Below are 23,181 nucleotides of genomic sequence, written 5' to 3'. Positions count from 1 at the left end.
AAAGTATAGTATTGTATGTGTATTGTCCAACGGCAGGTTCGCTGTAAATGCTTGACTATTGCATGTTGTGTAGTAGAGAACGAAAATAAATTTTTATTTGTTTATGTTTCCTCAGGTTTTATGGCTCCCGTTATTGTAAATGCCGTCATTAGTTTTGTGTTATAATTTAAATATTTTCGGTATAACAGTCACGATCATATGCGAATCTCAAATTACGATCAATGAAAATAAATACGATGAAAATGGGCGCCTTGTAGTCGAGGCGATGCAATGTTGAAAACGAGCTTTAACCTCTGAAATATTGTAAGGCTTCGGAAACAGTTATTGTGTAGGGTTACGGCAAAATACTTATAATTCTTGCTGACATTAGTTAGTAGTTAATAAAAAGTTATATCTACGTTTACGCGCCAGGATAGAGATAAGATAGTGACAATACCACGCTCCAAATGAGCTAATATAAAAGTGAAAACTGCCACAAATCGAGTGCCTGTTATCGTAGAAATAATTGTTACTGGCAAAATGGCATGGCTATGGAACAGTATGAAATTAAAAACTTGTAAGAACATAAGCCATAGATATAAAATATCTAAAACCCACGTATCGCTCACGTTTTTACAACCTTCCGCCTATAAATCTTTTAATTTCATGCCAATATTTTCGATAAGTCTCACAATATATTGGAATTTAGTTTTAGTTAAAGCCGTATGATCAATATGAAAAGATTAATGAGTTTTAACAAGTGAATATATGTTTGTATGAAACAGCATATAGCAGAGAATATCTAACAGTGGTTGAATATTGATTTTGTTTTCATACTCCGTGTAGGTACTCGCCGGCCGGCGGAGCGTAGTCTCCTGTCCTTTCCAAGGTCAATAGATATAAATATTCGTCTGAACCTATGTCGTCGACCTTTTCGTTACGACTATAAGTACCTATATAGTTTAGCTTGTTAGCTAAAAGGCTCTAATGCCGATACGATCTCAATGTATGCAAGACTGATTCTACTATTAAAAGATACTAGGAACGAAATTGCGTGACCTTCAACTTATTTAGTTTAACATAACAATGTGGAGGGATAGACTGCTTAACAAAGTGTAATTATGCAGTCAATTGATAATGAACTATCAATTGATATTGTTATACTGATAACATTGTACAGAAATCGGTCGCGTCCACGAATTGATCCCAATTCTTCGCATTGCACTCTCATTAATACAGTTAACGTTACAGAGAAAGGCTTTATTCTTAATTGAACGTAGGTATTCCCGTTAGGGACCTACCGTTTTTATTTACTTAGCCAGGTACGGATTCTACAGTATGTTCGAAAGATACATAAAATGAATAAACTAATTTACAGTATAGATCAACATGTAGATTTCGCAAAAATAATTACAATATCTGCGAAACAAACAGTCCCCGTGAACAGTTCAAAAAGGAAGAACCTAGGAACAAGAAGTCTCATCAGACACGAATGTATTATTTTATTTTCACATTGTTTTTTCGTCGCATTTGTATTTTTCATTAGTAACAATTGGAATTACTTTAAATTATTGCAAGTACCTTGAATTGCATGCCATTTTAAGTTTTTAATGTATATTTTTATGGATGTCGTGAATTATTTTGCTATAATTGTAGATTATAATTTTTTTATTGAGATTGTGAATATTAAAAGGCGATTAAAAGAGTAATAGTTTATAATTATAGGCAAATGCATTTGGCAAATAAATTAATTTGAATTTGAATTTTGAATTTAATATTAAACATTTTAAATGGATCTAAAGAGATTTCGTACACCATGGCAATGTAATTTTTAATTAAAATTACCTGCTAAATTTGTTGAAATCGGGTCAGTAGGTGCATAGAAATCGATCTGCAAATTCTTGAAAATATATTTAATAAAATAACGTCAATTAGTATTATCTAAACTATGCTTTTACTGGCGAGTAGTTCCGTGTCAATTATTCTTTTTTGTATAATAAAAACTAGTTTGCAAATGGATACAGGTTCGTGAAATTAATTCAAATTAATAAGCTGTGTGTGTAATCTAGACAAGAGGGCAGAGGTACAAATTCTTCGGCGGAACCGCGTGTGGACTATTTATGGCAGGAACAAAAACAAGTTTAGTTCGGTAGCCGGTAACAGCTATTTGTACAGTTGTAACAATAGCAGTGTTGAGGGACCGTACACGTATTTAACCAATCTTTGATTTTCATCTTTACAACGTAGGAAATGAAATAAGGTGATTCATATTCTTCAATTTTATAAAATAGATATATTTTAAACAACACCGCTACATAAATACCAAAGGTGAACCTGTCGACAAATTCTGAGATATTCTAACGCGCTGCTAATGAATTTGTCAAGCGAGACTAGCGGCTGAAATATAGCTGCAAATATTGGTGATGGAACAAAACGACGGGAAGGAGTAAACTGTGCTATGAAATAGCCAGGAAACGGCTGCAGTTATTTAGGACATTTCACTAACAGTTTCGAACGTACCGCATGAGTTAGTTTTTGTATTAAAATTTCCGTTGCTCGTTCCCTTTCGCCGTTACGTCACTAACAACGTATATGCAAATTTAATGCAAATATTTTTTTCCTGTCTCGCTCACGTCTGAATCATACACAAGTTTTGAAATATTGCGGGTTAATAAAACTCACGCTTTGCTTGAAAGTATTGCGATATGCTTTATCTCTGCGTATAGGATAGGTCTGTCCAATTATTGACTGAAGCACTCGACCACCGAGAGTGCAAATATGAAAAGTTCTGCCACAGGCCCTTGAACAACGATGAATAGAACGATAGCTAACTTATCAAGGCTGAAGTGTTTTCAGCTTTATGCATGCTATAAAATAAAATATGATTTAATATTATATTCTATGTAATCTATTTTTTTCTGTGGTACGTAATCCAATTTGTTATGTTAGAAACTGCTCATATAAGGAATAACTAAATGAGATACACAAATTGGAAATGAGGCTCGAAGATAAATCTTCGTTGAAGGGATATTTTTGGCAAGTCGCCAGGCGAGGCGTGATGCGATCGCCCGCTTTTGTTGCGTGCCATGGAAAATTGAACTTTTGTTTGCTTTGGTCTCTAAGCAGACAGCATTGTATGTAATTTAAAATGTCACAGTATTTACAGTACGCAGTCCGCAAAAATATGAGTTCATATTTTGTGCAGCATAGCAGGAGTCATTAACACGATTAAGGTGAAAGCATATACGAATTAAGGTTAAGTTTTTTCAAAAATTTGCAGCTAGAAAACAAGTTGGAGAATAAATATACATATTATTATATATTTGCTTAAAATGTGATCTATTTTAAATGCAAACTGTGACAAGCAGGGGAGTCTGAAACGGGGCAGGGCAAACTATTTAAAACATTATGAAAATGATAAGAATCCCAGAATCAGCTCTGGCCCTAAGATGATGCATTTAAAGATATTCCACTAGTCAGTAATCGTAGAGTACGAATTTAGAGATTAAACCTTGTGATATTTTTGTTTATTATCTAATGATTAGAAATAAGATTCGGTTTAAAACCAAAATTATGAATTCCTTATTTTAAACCAGATGGTTTTAAAAATTCGAGTGACTCTTTGCTTTTATAAAAGTTATGAACATAATATGTGAACTAAGAATTATGAACTTTATTTTGAATAATGTATAATTATGTGAAGATGAATCATTGAACAAAGTTTTTATCGTCTCGTGAGACGCAAATTTTTGCAGTTATGTAAATAAATAGCGTGTAAGACACAATTTTATAAGTGGATATATTTTATACTTGCACTACGTAATAATATTAATATAGTTATCCAGAGAATAAATTGTTCTTTTTATACTTGTATCTTTATCTTTTATTTACTTCCCACCTGCACCCTTATCAAACACCTAACTGTTAACTGCACTATAATGACAATAACAGTATAAGCATGTCTTGAATTATTCAACACATACCTAGTCCCACAGCATTTTAGCGCGTTCAACGTATTTTTTTTTGCTAAAACTGAGATTTTATGTATATTTATAATTAGGAGAATATATTATATCGACTTGGTTGCCACTTGCCAGTCAGGCCGCAAGAATTTTTAATTAAATTTTTTCTAATCGATTTTTTCATGAGGAGCATTCCGTTCACTTGTTATTTAAGATATAATTAATAGAAAAATTAGCTTTAACCTAGGTATATTATGTACTAATATTATAAAGCTGAAAAGTTCGTTTGTTTCTTTGTACGCGCTAATCTCAGGAACTACTGGTCCGATTTTAAAAATTATTTCGGTGTTAGATAGCCTATTTATTACGTTAAGACCAACAGGAGAGGAGCCGCGCGGATGAAACCGCGAAACGCAGCTGGTTTGATATATTATGATTCAAAATGTGCGTTATGAACGTATAAATGGATGGAAATCATAACTGTGTTTGCACCAGGCTACGAAGAACCACCTAGTCGATATTGGTTCTCTTAATTATAAATATACTAGCTTTCCGCCCGCGTTTTTTAAAGAAAAACCCGTTCCCGTGAGATTTCCGGGAGAAAACCGATCCTATGTGTTAATCCAAGTTACCCTATATATATGTAGGCTAAATTTCATTGTAATCAATTCAGCAGTATTTGCGAGAAATAGATACAAAAATACATATACACATCTATTCTCACAAACTTTCGAATTTCGGACAAAATTTAGGTTTTAGCATAAAAACGCACTAAAATGCTATGGGATCTCGTAGGTACTAATAATAAATAAAGAACAATAACATTCTATCAGCTTTTCTGGTAAAGGAAATAAAACAGGGGTAAAATAATAAGACAATGTAAAAAGCTTAATCTATTTTATTTGTCGGTTTAACGTACAGACGTAAGGCATTCTCCCCATACATTGGCACACAGAACCTTCGAGAATACATTCTAACGCATACAATGAGCACAATATCACTTCACCTATATGGAATGTTTCGTTCAAAATAATGGAATGCCCGGATCAGTGCACTTCATACGAGCCGAATTACTGAACTCAGGAACACTCCCGCCATGGCTTCGAACTTTCAAGTACATATTCGAGTACAAATTTCATTAAAAAAATTGTAATCCGGCTCGTGTAAAGTAGCACAACCAGCCGTCTAACCAAACAAAATTCATATAAACATTACAAGACTAGAGTTTTTAAGTAATCGCGCCGTGAATATATACAGTGTTCGTTTCGTTGACTCGAGAAAATAATAATTTGTGACTAATCTGAAACTTAATATACAAGAGATTCTTAAAATAATTTGGTTAGGTTTTGGTTTGTACTAACAAAAATAAAAAAAAGCACTGGTCGATATTGGCACAGACAAGCTCAAATTAAACACTACTTACATAATCTACGTTGAATATCAAATATATAATAGAAAAATAATTTCAAGTCTCGAATACTGAATCCAATACTGTTTCACGACGTATAAAAAAAATAAACATAAATGGACGCAAAAAATTACCGCATATTGCACATAGATAAAATAATTCGACGATATGGCTCGACTGTTGCGAAATCATAGATCGCTAGATCTATTAAAACTATTGTCTACGATGCACAAAGTCGAGTCTATTTTAAAACGAATAATAATAAAAAAGTGTTACTGGCCTCGCATTCACAGTAAAAGCCAATTCCTTACCACACAATTCAGTTACAAAATCTCAAAATACCTTCCCAGCAAACATTAGGCACTGGTTTCGCTAATAATATCAAAGCTAATGTTAATATTACTTTTGATATACACCTTACATTTAATTTTAACACGAGTGATAAAGCGATTAACACTTTAGTAACGTCACCTCCGCGGGCGTGTCGATGCCGATAACTAAACATACGCCGAACAATAAATAAAACACCCACTTTGTGTATCTTACAATTTAGCGAGATTATTTGGAATTTTCATATTTCATTTCACATACATTTTACTTGCTGGAAATAACAAATTTTGATGATGTTGTTTTTTACGGAGATAACGTTCAATTACATCGCCTGTTTTAATACTAGTACATGAGTATTCTTATAAAATTTTAAACAAAATTGAATTAAGCCAATTGTTGATTTTTATTTATTGTGTGTTAAAAATTTCGTTTTAGCTTTAAACAGGCGAAAACAATACGTAACGAAACCAAAGCTTTATCATATTTAATATCAATATATTGTTATCGGTTATTACAAAATATACAATTTCAATAATCGACGCTTATGCTATAAATACCTATTTTGCACTTACCCAAAAATAATAATAATATCTATTCAATTTCAATATATCCATTTTAAATTCTTAAAAGATAACTTTATACTGTTTTTTTTTATCTGTCGATTAAAGAAACTTTATATTGAGAATAATTATACCGCAAATATCAAGACTAGTAACTTCGATTTGTCCTATTTCAACATTGTGAATACAAAAGCTGCTATGACTACAGTACCGGTGACGATACGGTGCGACGCTAGAGCGACTATACAGTTTTAAAAGAGGAAAAAGTAATATTGTTTAAATAAATCTCTGATAGAGAGAAACAGTAAAAAAGTGTAATTTTTTACATATTTTGTACAGATAATGCAATAAGATTAAATGTACAACAAAACGTTATTTTATAAATAAATAGTGAAGAATAAACGTGATTGCAAAGATCATCTTTAAATATCGAAACGTAATGAAAAACATTCTTATAAAATAACAATAACATAGAATTCTTATCGAAAAAGGTTTTTTATTATCAAACGAAACGACGAAACTCAATTAAAATCCGGTTCTTAGAAATCTAGTATTTCAGATAGCGAAAGGAAATCGAAGAACAAATAATCTTGTTTTATGAATATTATTATTGATAAGAGCTAGATAGGTAGAAATATCATTGAAAAAGATAAAATAAATCGTAATTTTATTGTCCTAGCCTCGCTCCAACGTGACGTCACCGTATCGATCACCAAAATATGATATTTTAGTAAAAAATATCTATTCTGTTTGTACAAAACGCATACGATACAAGTACATACAATTAAGTTCCGAATATACACACAACGATTACAATATATACGTACATAGATACCTTAACATATTTGTACTATTTATTTACGAGAAAAACAAACATAAATGCCAGTTAAATTAATTAAGCTTGTACACCGCGGTATTTACACTTTGTACATTATATACTTTTGTGCCTATATATTGCATAAAAAATTGTTTCGAAAAAAAAAAATGCTCGTGTCGTCTTCGATAGTTTTCAAAACGTAACTCTAACATAATATATATAGAGTATACAATTAAATTTATACAGATAGCTATTCTTAACTCGATAAATAAACTTACTAAGCCCAATCTAATCGATTATCCCGGGCCGATATTCGAGGCTAATAATAATTAATACATAATTTATTTGCTAAAATTAAAATATTACATCCGAGTTCAAACTCTGAAGACTTTGATTTCACAAAAATATTCTATCGTCAAAATATAATTATCGTTTATAAATTTCATACGCATCCTCAACATTTCCAAAGCATCCTCGATGTTTCTGACGCATCCTCAATGTTTTAAATGTCGTTTACAAATTTTAATCACAAATGCCGTATTTAATAAAAGCTGCCATAAAATAAACATGATTTTTGAACGTTAACTTTTAATATCTAGAGTACGAACTCTAGCGCTTTTTTGGATAAGTAAGATCACTTAACGTGTAAACTATGTAAAATTAATTAAATCCTATCCATGTTTCGCAGTAGTCTTGTCTTGATTTTAATTTTTCGAAAAAAAAAAATGTTGCGTTGCAATAGTGATGAGATAATAATTCCTCCCTTTATAACATTTAAATTTAACGCGTATTTTTCTGTTCAGTCATCGAAAGACGAGATTCATTTTTTATTTGCTTTGAATTAAGGAATGTTAGTAACTTGTTATTTATGTTAAAAAGCCCAATTTTTTCTCAAAAATTTACATTAAAAAAAAAACAATATTATAATGAACACAATCTCTATATTATAAAAATACTAATTGAGGTCTATCCTGCTCTAACTTCATATATTTTACACTGCAAGAACAGGACAACAATATGACTAAGATATTTATTAACCAAATCCAATAAAATATTCGACAAATTTAGTTATTATAAAAAGTTTAAATTAATTTTTTTACGTTAAAAATATTCAACTAGCACTATACAACCAGCGATCTAAGTATTTAATATCGTGGTAAAGCCTATCGCTCGTAACTCGTCATATATTTTCTGTAATGTGTAAAATATTTAAGGTGTTAAATATTATTTATCTTTAACATTACCGACTTAAATAATGTCTGTAAAAGTCAGAAGGCAACATAATTTCTCTTGGATTTTGAAACACTTAAACTCATAAATGTACACAAACTTGATTTTAAGTTTTGATCCCTTTTATTATTTATACATATGAAATATTAATATAATTCTCCCAAAAAAATAATTTAACCTTCTTAAATATTACACACAAACAAAAAACATACACACTGAATATTTTTAAACTGAAGCTATATCAGAAGTCTATAACATCAGTCCCATACGTTTTTTGACTTCACATCAATATAATATCATAAAAAGTGTCATATCCAGAAAAATTATATTCAGTAAGTCAAATTTTTCTGAAAGTCAAAGCAAATAGTCACCAATGAAATTCAAACCAACGTGTTTTACAAAACACTTTTCGAAAACTGCATAAAAATGGTCATATCCAAGAATTCCTAAAGTATCTATGATGTTTTAACATGCGTTATGGACGTCCTACGCATCTTCAACATTTCCAAAGCATCCTCGATCTTTCTGTAGCATCCTGGGAATTACTGAAGCATCATCAATATTTTCTGAAGCATCCTCGACATATCCGAAGCATCCTCGATGTTTCTGACGCGTCCTCAATGTTTCCGAAGCATCCTCAATATTTTCTGAAGCATCCTCAATGTTTCCGAAGCATCCGCGATGTTTCTGTAGCATCCTGGATGCATGGCAAGTAGAATAGTCCGACGTCACACGAGATAGTCGTCGAACTTCTTGAGCCTTCGCTACGAGTGTCTCGAAGGCCGCCTTTCAAGGTGACCCTCCATCGTTTCCGGACTGAATCTGTAATGTATGTTAATATTTGTTTTCACTGAGAAATTAAGAACAAGTTATTCAGTGCTATTTAACTACTTTAATTAATTATTGTATGTGTTTTGCGCCCTGTAAACAAAACTTATTTGTCAAGTCAACACGATTTCGTTTTACATAACCTTTAGGCATATTTAGCCGTGTCAAATAATTTTCTATTGGGTGGAAAATGATTTATCTATGTTATGATATAATAGTGCTTTTAGAGGAAGTCTAATTGAATAAATGTCTGAGTTTGAGGAATATTTGTTTACAATATTTATTTACATGTTTTTTAAATACGTTTTAAAGACTCACCTGACTCTAGACTGGCTCCCGCTCGACACGTCCCTAGCGGACACATACGAGCTGTCCGTTTCGCTAGTGAGACTGTCCGGTGGTGTGGGGTTGGTAGGAGTCCCCCCACCCGAACTACCCCCGGATGCGGAGGATTTCTTGTACTTTTTTAGACTTGACCTGTAGTAATTTGTTTAGTTATAAAATATGTATTTTTTTTTTAGATGATAAAATTATATAAGACCGTGCTGTCCGTGCGGGTTTCACGCAAAAATACGGACCGAAACTTTTTTCTGTTATATAGTAGCTTCACTCATGTGGACAAAGACTATTAACAGGAATAATCATGCGTGTAAAAATTGTATGAAAAAGTGTTTCAAATGTGCATCACATAAATGTTTTGCTGTAGTAAAAATTAGCCTTTATCTCTAGCCTGCTAACTATCCTATAAAAACAAAAAGCATATCATGAAATTGCTACGCTGCGAGGTGAAAGAAACACACTTTCACATTTAAAATATTCATTAATTATTGCTGTACCACTTTGCCATTTTGTCTAATAAATTGTTATGTTACTTTGACTATTTTAAAATGGTTTCTAAATAAAAATGTGTTTATTATAATTACCTCAACTTAGTTGGCACTAATTCCAACCCTAGATTCGCTGGCCGTTCCACCTCCGCTTGTTCCCTGTAGAAATCCCTCGGCAGCGAATAGTCATTCTTGCGCGGATATTCCGTTTTTGGACTTCTATAGTCTTCTCTATTTTTCGGATACTTCTGAAACTGTCTTGACGGCGAAAATTCTTCGGGATGCGAGTTGGATGTTGAAGAATTTGACGGCGTCCGTCTATGGGTAAACGGTCTATAGTCGGGCGTTGGTTCCCTATACTCGAAGGAGCATTCATCGTACCCATAATACGGATGTTTGACCACGTAATCCGCCGTCCTATCGTACGGATATTCGGGTCTATAATAGAAGTCTTGGACCCGTTCTTGCGACGGAGACGGTTGGAAGTTCTCCCTATAGTTATGGTAGAGGTCTGCTAGATGGTCTGACGTGGAGGAGGAGGTCCGTCGTGGGGAGGGGGTGGGTTGTGTGGAGGTGTAGTTGGTGCCAAGACCAGACGTGCCCGAGGGTTGTGCAGAGTGCGTGTAGCCGGAGGAGGGGGAGGGGTGCGCGTAGTGGGAGGGGGAGTCCGTGAAACGGAGCGGTTTCGGTTCCACCGTTTGTAGACTCGTTATCTGGAAGGAAATCGTGAATCAATTATGTTGGAATTTGATGAGTATACAGCTATCAAGATTTTTATTATATATTTTTTTCTATCTCTTTTTTCTTTCAATTTGTCAATAAAGTTACTATAACAACGAATCTTTATTTTATCCAAAGGGTTCATTAGCTTAGCTAAAAAATCTTTTAACCCATTGAGCCCCGAGCGGTCCACAACACAATAGATAATTTTCTATTGTGTCTGTGATTCCGGGGCCTGAGTTATTAAGAAGAAATTGACACAACACGTAGTTATCACAAATCAAGCAAGAGTATTCCAAGCTTTCAGCAAGACATCGTACTTTGCATTAACATATATGAATATAACATGACAAAAATATAGATTTTTAATACCTTTAGACAAATAAGTAACTAAATAATGTATACGTACTGGATCAGCTAGATGTGTGAGCGGCGCCCGCAAGTGCCTCGTGGGCCCGTGGTACGTGTTGTGCGCGAAACCAAAGCTGTCGTATGCTGGTAGTAGTGCGTCCGTTTCTAATTCCGCACTGAAATTATATTATTTATTATTATTTAATACAGTATAAGAATAAATAGTACGTGATAGCAATGTCATTGGAAAAAAAAAAACGAAAATAAAGTGTAGTAAGCCCTGAAAGTTACTACTAAACATTATGACCCATGCTAGCGAGAATAAAATTAGTCTTCAGTAACGTCATAGATAATGAAAAACTAAATTAAGATTATTTACAAATTTATTATCATTATTTCAAGAGAAAAAGTTTAATTTGAATGTTGTCTGCACACAAAAATAGACGAATAAATGTGTATTAAAATCAGCCACCCAAAAACTAGTACCGCCAAGTAATCAATAAGAGTAAAAGTAGTAAGTATTTAATACGATTTTCTTATCAAATAAAAAGCAATTAAACATTCTCACCGATGAGGTTGCAGCGTAGGATGCAACGGGCTGACGTTAGACACTCTGACGTCATACCCGGCCGCAACACCTCCTAGTAATGCCGCCATGTTGTATAACACAAGCTCTATTATACTCGGCTTTTTGTACTTATAACCTGAAAATAATTATTAATAAAAAGATAAACTATTATTGTAAATGCCAGGATAAACTTGTCTGTTTGTTTGTCACGTGAATTCATAGAATAAATTGAAAAAAGATTCGTACATTGAAAAAGTATAAAAAAGTGCTTTATAGAAGTGACCGAATTACATTCTAATTCATACAGAACGATTTTGAAATAAATGAACGAAATCTTGTGTTAACAATCTAAATATCTCTGAATATATAGCCAAACAAATTAATTATCATAGAAAATACTATGACAAATTGATGGTGGTTTAAAAAATACAATTAATAGACACTTGTAATAGATTAAGTACATTTTTTTAAGTTTATGTGTTTAATCCAAAGAGAACTATAGATACTATCCATATAGAGCGTAAAACACTTCCCTAGACCACTTTTTTATACAAAAAATCCCAAAAAATACTCACCTTCCGTACTATAAAGTGTGGGCATCGGTATCGTGTATCTCGACGCGGCGCTCAACGGGAACTCCGGACCCCAGTCCTCGGGGCTGAAGTCTGTGTAAGGAAAACAGCCTATGTGAATAGAAACATAGGCGTTAGTCGGCTAGGTGCGTGCTCACAACATAATTAGCAACTAACATCGATGTATTATTATAAGATCTATTTTTTTGCAAAAAAATGTATATAAAAGTAGGATTTCAAAAAATATCAACTACACTTGGCTATTGTCTTATAATAATACAAAGTCGATGATTAAACAGCTATTATGCGGGTAGTTTTAGAATTCACGGTTCAACAGTGCGATCAAATAAATGATGGTAATGTGAAACCGATGATAGGGTGAAATCATTAATAATTTTAACAACATGAGTTCAAAACAGTATTAAAAGAGGGTAGGTATTTATCTTTATTGAAAACGTTAATTTCACTACACTAGTGACATACAATTTTTAGGATATACATTTGATTACTTTGCTACAATCTGAGTACATTTTGAATGCGACATTTGTGCTTGCATAATCAATATAATATGTGTGTGCAAATAAAAACGCGTGATATAAAACGTAACTACCTACGCATGCCAAACAGTTCAAAGCAACATAAAAAGCGGAATAAATAATAAAAATTTCTATTATACTTACATGTGCATAATACATTTGTCATGGCACGAGACTTGTAACTTCGCAAATTGTTAAAAAGTTATCCTCCAATCGTTTCGCGTCCCGATTAGATAAGCCAAAGCTATTCACTGTTCTCATTTGAACCTTCACCTCATATAATTTTAACTTGTTTATTGATATCGGCACGGTCTCACTCGGTTAGGGGGTGTGTTAGCATATTAGTAGTCCCATGTTAAAAGAATACACCAGAATCGATTTTATGGAAAAAGGTTTATTGATATATAAAAGAAATTAAGTATAAACTAGAGAACCGGATCACCAAAGAGTTTCTATTCGATTAAGTTACAAATAGAGCCTTATCATCATATAGATTATCATCGCTCTGTGTGCCTAGTGCGAGTTTTCATCGAGTACGAAACGTTACTATCGCGTTTGCGTCACAGCCGAATTAGTATGGGAAATCGAACAGCGCCCCTAGCGGACGTATGGGGAAGCTTTGATTCCCCATACAAATTTCGCTGTGACGCAGACGCGATAGTAACGTTTCGTACTCGATGAAAACTCGCACTAGGCACACTGGTGACATTTCGACAATTCGTTTGAGCCTCTCGGTAAGGTCCACCACCATAGGAACATTATGTTATCGAATGTTACGGCGGAAATATTTTGTACTATATTACATTCAGTACCTACTTCTACACTAGTCTCGCCTTGAAAGCCTGTCTGACGTGGGGCGTCTTTAACAAACTGTGCTGCTGCATTCATAAACTGCGCTATTCAAAATGGAATGTAGAATCAAACAGACTTCCAAAAACATTTCATTAGACCATTGTAAACATTTGAAAGCGTGCCATATGACATGTGTAAGACAAAGCGATGTATACTAACGAGTAAGTACAACAAATACATATATAAGATTCTATACTGTACCGTATATAGCGTAACTATGAACTGATAAGCATGCATAGCGCTTAACTAAAAAATAAAACAGGCTGGAAGCAAACAAATGCTTACAATTCACAAAAAAAAAAACTGATAAAAAAATTACAAAATTATAATAAATCTACAACACGCACAAACATTCTGGACAAATCACATACGATAATCGCTTATTATACCTACATCTGCCACAATTCAATACTTTAAACTACATTTGTGACGTTTTTGAACATTTTCATACGAAATTTATTAAACATGGCTTTGAGAAAACAATACTTACAAGGATATGGCAGATTGTCTGAAGATCCTTTAGAGCAGCAATAAACAAAAAATGGGACAAAATTAGTAAAATTCAACTGGACACAGGATCAATCACGATCGAGTACATTTTTTGTTATTTTAACTTTTTTTGTCGACTCTACGCGACCGATACTTGTGCCAGAGTCCGTACAAATTGGCAAGATACCTTAAAATTCTCAGTCAAGTCTTTTAAAATAAACCTTAAATACAGATCTTACGTTTATATTTAAACTAACTAGATTAACTAATAAATTACTGGCAACGTTGAAGAGATAAAAACTTCTAAATGACTATGAGACTTGTATTTATTGCATTTTGCCAGTAATTTATTTATGACTTACACTATTATTATACTAATGTCGATAATCGAGATAAATGCTTCGGCTTTAACAACTGTGAAAAACACGTGGAGTACAAAAAGATCATCCCGTTGCAAAAATACGAAATTCGTTTAATATTTGAAGCGTGTAAAAACGGACACTAGATCTAACCTAACCTAAACCTAGCGAAAAATAAGTCTTTTTTATTAATTTTTATTTTAACCTTACACACTAGTATAAAACCATGGAACTGTATGTACATAATCTACGAGCCGACGGACGAGTGACTGTACTAAGCGCGAGTTTGTGAGGAAAATAATTAAAAAATGCAATCGCGAGGAATGTTTCACACAAATGATATGTTCTGTATATGGCAACCCGATTGTACTGATTGTTACTGACGCGTTTAGACTCTATATAATTTGTGACGTAGGGCGATGGCGCGTAATGGAAACACTATAAGGAAATATGTTAGAAATTTTCTAAACATTTTGTATTGAATTGTGTTCGTTTACGTATTTCTTTCCAATACAAACGTCACCAAATCCTAAAAACATACAAAATTAGTTATTGGGTATTTTAAAAGCATTAAAAATAACTTTAATTTTTTCAGCTAGAACCATCGATGACATGTGTTTTAAATAGAAACTAATAAGTAGTCAATAGGCCCAAAATAAATCTGTAACAAAAAATTATCAAAAAAATAACCCAACTATTACTGTACTTATTATTACCACAACGCGCCTTGCCCTACCATCACATCACGTCACCACACGACACGTCACATCACATCACGTCACGTCACTCGTCCCTCAGCAGCTCCGTCGTATCGGACGACAGCGACCCCGCCACCGCCAACAACCCCGCGAGACTATTCGACCGTATACTCTTTAAAAAGTTGCGCACATCTCCATGCGAGCCCTTCCTCCTCTCCGCGTGCACGGGCGGGGTCGGAGGGGTCGGGCCGAACACCGTGTCGTAGTGCAGGGGGTCCGGGGGGTCGGGGGCCGGGAACATGGGGCAGAGCAGCCGGGGTTTGGGCGCGTCTCGAAGCAGATCGTCGTGGGAACCGCAGCGTTTGGCCGCAGTGGTGGGTTTCGCTTTGGGGGTTCGAACTTGCGACTTCGACTTGCGCGGCTTGCGCTTCGTCTCTTCCACTTCGCTTATTATAACGCCCACGTCTTTTGTTGGAAAATCGACGTATGAGTAAATGTGTGTTTGGTTGTACTACGCTTGGAATTGCAGTGACTTACCCTACTTGTTAAAAAATTTACTTATATAGTTTACTACGAAATATTCGCAAACATTAAAAAAATTTACTACAAGATTTCCAAAAGTCATGGATAACAATAAAAAAGATTGATTACAATATTAATCAAGTCACTGTAATTCTAAGGGTACACTATCATAATTTTATCTAAACTGAAGATACGTCCTTAATTAAAATATAACTTATGCACTACTAACATGACTAGAAATTATTCCTGTAATAAAATATTGGAAAAACACATTTCATAAAAAGTTAACATTCTTATTGAAATTGCTGTTGCATAAACCAATATACTACCCTCTCGCAGATACATGTAACAGACTATAATAATAAGTAATTTATGGTAATATTGCAATTTTATTAAGATAAGAAATAAAAAAAGTTAATATTACATACGTTGAGCGTATTTGACTTTGAGCAAATGTGTGTACTCAAGAATGAGTTTGAATAGTCACCAGAATCTCGTGTAAGAACTCGTAGTCAGGACCGATAATTCTGATCAGAATCGAAAGTATATACTCACCAGGCCCGAATGTGTATAGTCAACAGGATCGAATGTGTATAGTCAACAGGATCGAGTGTGTATAATAGTCAACAGAATCTAGTGTGTTAAGTCAACAGGATCGAGTGTGTATAGTCAATACGATCGAGTGTGTATAGTCAACAGGATCGATTGTATATGAACAACCGGATCGATATTATATAGACAACAGGATCGAGTGTGTATAGTCAACACGATCGATTGTATATAGCCAACAGGATCAATTGTATATAGACAACAGGATTGAGTGTGTATAGTCAACACGATCGATTGTATATAGTCAACAGGATCGATTGTATTTAATCAACAGGATCGAGTGTGTATTGTCAACAGGATCGAGTATGTTTAGTCAACAGGATCGAGTGTGTTTAGACAACAGGATCGAGAGTGTTTAGTCAACAGGATCGAGTGTGTTTAGACAACAGGATCGAGAGTGTTTAGTCAACAGGATCGAGTGTGTATAGTCAACAGGGTCGAGTGTGTTTAGACAACAGGATCGAGAGTGTTTAGACAACAGGATCGAGAGTGTTTAGTCAACAGGATCGAGTATATATAGTCAACAGAATCGATTGTATATAGACAATAGAATCGAGTGTGTGTGTGTGCACTGACCGGGGTGTGCGCGGGGCGGGCGCGCGGGGGAGAGGTGCGGCGCGGAGGTGGAGGGGCGGTGCGGGCGGGGCAGCGGCAGGTGCGTGCGCGTGCGCGTGTGCCCCGTCGACGGGCCCCACGTCTTGCCCTTCACGCCGTCCGCTGGCACTGCGAAAACAAAGATACACTGGTTAAATTGCTGTCAAAACAGCCATATTGTTAACTAGCTTAAAAAAATCTAACAAATGCATGTTAATGCAAGAAAAAAAAAGGCTTCAATCTGTGCAGTGCGAACACAGTAAAAAGAGACGCGATTCAACGAAAACCTAGAGAAATTCAAACTGTATTTTTACTACATTGCGAATAATTGCACGATCTGTAATGATCTCCATCACTTGGCAACACCAACATTATCCACACAAATAAAGCCCGCCACTCACGTGCGAGAAAATCAGGAGAAACTCAAAGTGTATTTTTACAACATTGCGAATAATTGCACGCTCTGTAATCTCATCTCCACCCTTAACACTATCCACTCAAATAAATCTCGCCACTCACGTGCGATCGCCCGCATGATGGCCGGCGACCCGGGCGGCGTGTCCTTCGCCACCGCGACCAGCTGCTTCACGCTCGCCTCGTCGTCGCTCGGCCGCACAGTGAGTGTGTGCCGAAAGTCGAGTGGAGAGGATATAGTGTCCTTCTTTAGCAGTCGGATCTTACTGAATTTGCCTGAAAGAAGTATAAATGACGGGTTAGACTCGAAGGATCAATTTTTATATTGTTTAGAGTTTATAATGGAACAGTAATTTACTGTAAAATAGATAATAAGAGTTGAACAAGACATTGTAGATAGTTTAGAATAGATAAGACTCGAAGGACCAATTCTATTTTTTTTGACATTTAACAAATTGGCAATAATAAGCATCTAAAATTTAAAGTAATCAAGGTAAACTAAGACAAATTTAATCGTGAAATTATTTAAAAAATTAAACAAGAACATTGCCAGTATAGCATTCAAAAACATTAATTTTTGTAACAACATTTTTTTACATAAACAGCCTGCACACAACCAAAATTTACTAGTAATTGATATGGAGTAGGTCAATGGGGTACTTTAAGCTGAACAAAAGCACCCACCTTTCCTCTTATTAGGCTGCGGCGGCTGCTGGGACATGTTGCTAGCGAAGATCAATATGTGCAACTCTCTCGCCGCTAAATCTATCTCTCTCATCTCCAGCTCTCTCTCCTTCTGCGCGAGATTCTGTTCCACGAGCCGTTGCTGGAGCTGCGCACGAGTCAATTCCTCTTCGCGACATCTTAGCTCCTGGAAATATATATATGGCCATGGTTAAATTTGGCACAGAGGAACAATATACACATGGATAGATTTTAATTTGGCAGGAACAATATAAAAGTACAATTAGGGGCCGGGTTCACAGCTTTTTTTTTTTTTTTTATATCATCACCAACAAAGAGCAAGCGAGTTACTTTTTGGAAGCTCGTCGCCGCCCATGAGCGTTCGCATTGTCGGGCACTTTGCGAACGATTTGTTGGCCTTTCTGTGTTCTAATAAGCTTATGTATTAGTTAAAAAAGTGGCATGTGCATGAATGTTACTTCAAATTTCAGATAGGCATTCTGGGACATTATGAGCAAGCTGTGAAACCGATCCTTAAAAATGTAACACAAAATAGTAGCAAAATGGTCCCCAAACAAACAAGTGTTGGAGAAAAAGCCTTTCAGTGACTATATTTGCCAGTAAATTGCATGAGAATAACCAGATCTATAATATAGATGTTCAAAACAAAATTGTGAGGGTAAAGCATGAAGAGACAAAATTGTTGTAAATGCTAACAGTATCCTGCTAAATAAATTTTAACCAAAAAATGTGTACACATCATGTGATGCTTGATAACTATAAACTTTTAGACAGAGTTGTTGAAGTTATAAAGATGTTGATGAGATGTCAAGGGGAATACAAATGTATTTGTATTATAAAATGTAAACGAATTATTAAATTTATTTAATATAATAATAATAAAGCGCTACTTTTACACAAAACCAAAATAATTATATTACCCTCATTACATTTATGACTATAAATAAATACTTTAATAAATCATACCATACAAATACACATACACATATTTAGTTCAACAACACAGCTACAAATAATAAACTTTTATAACAATACAAACTATTAAAACCTTGCTAACATAATATCAACATCTACATAAACATATAGATCACTACAAAATTTTAGAATCATGTTCAAAAAATATATATTTCCTATTTTATGAATTAACACTATAAATACATGCATATATTTCTAATTAATTTAACAAAATACATAAAACAATTACATACAACACAAGAGTTAGCTAGCACTAACCTCTTCTATAGTTTTGCATTCCTATGTAAGCGATAGGAGAACATAATTATTTATTAGTCAACAATATTTATATAGGTACATAAAGCTAAATATATTTAGATGAATGAACAAATACTTATTACGTTTTATTTCAAAGTTTATTCTTGGTGATTAAATGTAAAAATATATTCATATAAATGTAAAATGCATGAATGATCATCAAATTACTGTGATGGGTCCTTTAAATGCAATTGATCATTAAACTACTTTACTGAAACTGTTTTACTTAAAAAAAAAAAGTTAACAACTTGCAAGTGTGCAGAATGTCAAATTCTTAAGCTCTGTAACGGAAGGAATGCAAAAGTTTAAATCCTTTTGTTTTCGGAAGTATTTCCAAAACTTCTGGCCAAACCTTTGGAAAATTTTGGGGCATTTTTGTCAATGTTTTGTTCCTGCTCCTTCTCCTACCTTTTCTTTCCTCCGTAGATCCCGGAGGACCTCTTCGATTTCGATCCTCCAACCATCTTGCATAGTGTGAAAAGATTCATGTGGCGCCCGCGTGAACTCCGACTGTCTGATCCTTTCGAGCTGGTCCAGGATCTCCGGGAAGAGTGGCCTCTCGCGAGGATTCGAGTGCCAGCATGCTGAAATTATACGTCATACGAATTGTTAGAATAAACTAAAGTACAAAGCGAAAAGGAGGTAAGAGGTGTGAAAGTATAAACGACTGATAGATTATCATCATTTGCTATAATCTACTACCAAAACTTATGTTTTAAATAACTTTTTACAAATGTGACTATGGTGACTGTCTCTTCATTTCAATAACTGTTTAACAAAATCTTGTATGGACAGATTGACATTTTTAATTTTAGGGAGAAAAGGCCTTCTTTTCCTATAAATTTTAAACCTTCCTCACCTTCCATCAACACCCTCCACGGCTCCGGACAGGTGCTCGGTATCGGCAGCGTCAGCTTGTTCACAGCGACGCCGTACGCGACCGCCAGCGCGTCTATACCCTTGTAGGGCGTCTCTCCCGTCAGCAGCTCCCATAGCAACACACCGTACGACCATACGTCAGACGCATGTGAGAATGTGGAGTTTTTTATCACCTGGAAGAGTTGGCAGAAGACTTCGTAAACAGGCATTTGAAGGGAAATTATTAAATGCACCAGTCATTGATATAGCTAGTAGCGAGTAGTGTAGAATTTAGATGAATAAAGACAAGTTTATAATGACAACTTTCAGTTTTCTCAACAGTCACATTGCAGAAGGTAGTTTTAAATATTAAAATTCATCAAAATACATAAGTATTTCCTTTGAATGATACTTAAATTGTTATTTTATTTCCATCGACTATTTAACATTTAATTACGCATATGTATCTATTCATAATTTGTTTTAATTTCTAGTTTCTGTTTATGGTTCCACACACACAATTCATATATTATCTTGAGCAGAGCTACTCAATCTAATTTAGTAGCATTTTTGTCATCTCTTGCCCATCACTAGAGCACACAATCAGACACAGATCTCTATACTGCACTCTAGATAAAATCCACACATCTGCAGCATACCTCAGGCGGCATCCACGCGTACGTGCCGGCAGCCGACATCCTCGTCGTCTTGTACACCTCCCGCGCGAGACCAAAGTCCGTGATCTTCAGGGTTTTGTTCTCCAGCATATCGTCGGGCAGTATCGTCTCACTTAGTAGTACTGGAAAGATAAAAATAACTGGTTAGAATTATATACTTTTTTAAGTTTTTTTTTTTTTTATAAAATAAAAGAACAGGGAAAGAATTTCCGGTGTCCAATTGGGCCTTTTTTACAGCGAGTTGAAGATAAGCAAAAATTCACAATAGATATAATATGTCAAGACTTCCAACATTGATTTCATAAAAGTCTTAGATACTTCACATTGGTAATGAATAATTGAATATATAACTTAGAAGTCAATCAATACCCTACCAACTAAATCACGATCGCTTATCGATCTCCACGCAAAAAGCTCTACATCTCACTACACATATATTCCTCTCTACAAAACATATATCATCGTAATCCCCTACAACTATAGGTTAAACTTTCGACTCCTCCCGTACCTTTGTCAGTCGACCAGACCTTATAGCATCGAGAGCTCCATTACCTATCTTCGGAAGCCATTATACGATTGCATTATTGAAATACAGCGCAGTCACGCTTTCGTTCACGTGGGTGGCTCGGCGTGTACGCGACCCAAATAATAATATATAAGTTACGGGGGTGGCGAGGTCACTTCCTTGGCACCGCTCTGAACTTTCCTTTGACCTTTCCAATTGAAAAATATTGTTGCAGTGTTAGAAACTATATATTGTGATTTATGGCCACTCTATTTTCGATAGTACTGGAGTATCGTATGTGCAAAATCATTAAGTACTATTACGCAATTTATAGATTGCTTCATTCAGCAAATACCTATTACTCAATACCAAAAAATGATTTGCTTCAAATTTATTTTTTTCTTAACTTTACTAACAAAATATAAAATTACTTTCTTCTTTAAAATGGAGCAAAGTGTCGTTGAAAAACAACATTTTATTCTAGTGTTGAAATGCTGTTAGTCCAGCAAGTTTAGACATAAAAAGATTAAGGAACGGTCCTATTTTCTGAGTTAGCATATTTTCTTAGATTGCACATTTGTTTTTGATAACGATTTTAAAGCATAATGACAAAGGTAGACCTACCGTGAATACCCTAATATATTCTCTTTAAGACGCCGCATCGCTATCAACCGCTAGATCAAAGACATTTGCAACAAATATATTAAGATTGTTTTATCGACTTTATTTATTGTGTTTAAGTTATTAGTCACGTAGAGTGCCTTAGACGGACAAATAAAGGCAAGCTCAATGCAGTATTTATTCCGTACTACCTTATACCTTCTAGCACGATATTTTTCCACGCCAGTCGTAACAAAACACCGCATCGGAAATTTAATATGCCAGCAAACTGTTTACACTGACATGTAAATATTTGAACAGGCAAATTGTGGAATCGATTTCTGGCATCTAGGTCAATCCGTTGTGTCTATGGTCTGGTCTAGAGTCTAGACCGAGATAGGCTTGTGAGCTACGCTAGAGCCTACAACTTGCAGTGTTCTCTCCAGGCACTTTGCCAACGTTTAAGTGCTTGACGGACGGAGCTTAAACCTTTTCTCATAGAACTAACAATGCCATAATAGTTCTTAATTGCACATTTTTTACTTTAGTTAGCCAAGGTTGGCTTGGAAAAATATTTTGAATTGGAATCGTTGTATAATAATAATGCGATGTACCTACATAACTATGATGCACTGTAGTTGGCGTCTCATTTGCAATATAAAAAAGGCTATTTCGTATATGAATGATAAAAAATAATTTTGAACCAGTTTACAGCGAATACCTACCGTATCCAATTGTGTCTCTAAAATCACGCATATTTTTTTTGACAAACTCATTGAGAGATGTTAATTATTATTTAAACACCATAAAATAATGCATAAGTTAAATAAGGCTTAATTGACTTGTAAAAATACAACGGATACATATTATCTATACCTATTTACTACACATTAAATTGATTAATTATATTTTCGAGTAGGTAGCAGGGTGAGTCTGACATAACCAAGGGGCCCTTTCCCCGAGCGCTCTGGATATGCCTAAATGCATTCTCCACTATAAAAAAGGTACCTTACTGTGCAATGTGCATCTATGATTGCTGTTCACACAGCATCAACACGTAATTACCAATTACCTAAAGATAAGCCAGTAAACGGAGCAGGTTTAATAGAAGTAATAAAATTAACTACATTACTAAATTGGGTTTGATGCGGCCAAATAAATAACACGATGATGGATCACACGCGCACAGTGTGGCCAACCACTAGAGTATTAAGACATTTGTGACCGTCATATCGTATTATCTAATTTATTTAATTCCTCGCGAGCATCTGCTTCGATTAAGTTGTAACTCAATGATGATGTACGGGCGATATAAGATTCAGGACGTCCCGAATATCAA

The 23,181-nt window shown here is 34.8% G+C and overlaps 1 protein-coding gene across 2 annotated transcripts in view; it reads right to left on the bottom strand.

Annotated features, from left to right (window-relative positions):
- Window positions 1-7,665: 7,665 nt before the first annotated feature.
- Window positions 7,666-23,181, bottom strand: part of LOC123697113 (mitogen-activated protein kinase kinase kinase 11-like) — a 51,997-nt gene continuing 36,481 nt past the window's right edge. The window contains exons 2-13 of one of the 2 annotated variants that reach the window (XM_045643517.1): window positions 20,720-20,859; window positions 20,062-20,254; window positions 19,611-19,786; window positions 17,910-18,096; window positions 17,331-17,501; window positions 16,794-16,940; window positions 12,156-12,263; window positions 11,581-11,716; window positions 11,071-11,188; window positions 10,038-10,654; window positions 9,433-9,591; window positions 7,666-9,108 (exon numbers count right to left, since the gene is read on the bottom strand). In XM_045643517.1, coding sequence (XP_045499473.1) covers window positions 9,051-9,108; window positions 9,433-9,591; window positions 10,038-10,654; window positions 11,071-11,188; window positions 11,581-11,716; window positions 12,156-12,263; window positions 16,794-16,940; window positions 17,331-17,501; window positions 17,910-18,096; window positions 19,611-19,786; window positions 20,062-20,254; window positions 20,720-20,859 — 2,210 coding nt within the window. In that variant the 3' untranslated portion in view covers window positions 7,666-9,050. The remainder of the gene's footprint in view (window positions 9,109-9,432; window positions 9,592-10,037; window positions 10,655-11,070; window positions 11,189-11,580; window positions 11,717-12,155; window positions 12,264-16,793; window positions 16,941-17,330; window positions 17,502-17,909; window positions 18,097-19,610; window positions 19,787-20,061; window positions 20,255-20,719; window positions 20,860-23,181) is intronic. The other variant, XM_045643518.1, reaches the window with a different exon arrangement.

This window comes from Colias croceus, chromosome 14 (assembly GCF_905220415.1).
Source record: "Colias croceus chromosome 14, ilColCroc2.1".
Classification (NCBI taxonomy): domain Eukaryota; kingdom Metazoa; phylum Arthropoda; class Insecta; order Lepidoptera; family Pieridae; genus Colias; species Colias croceus.
This window is presented reverse-complemented; position numbering and strand designations above follow the sequence as displayed.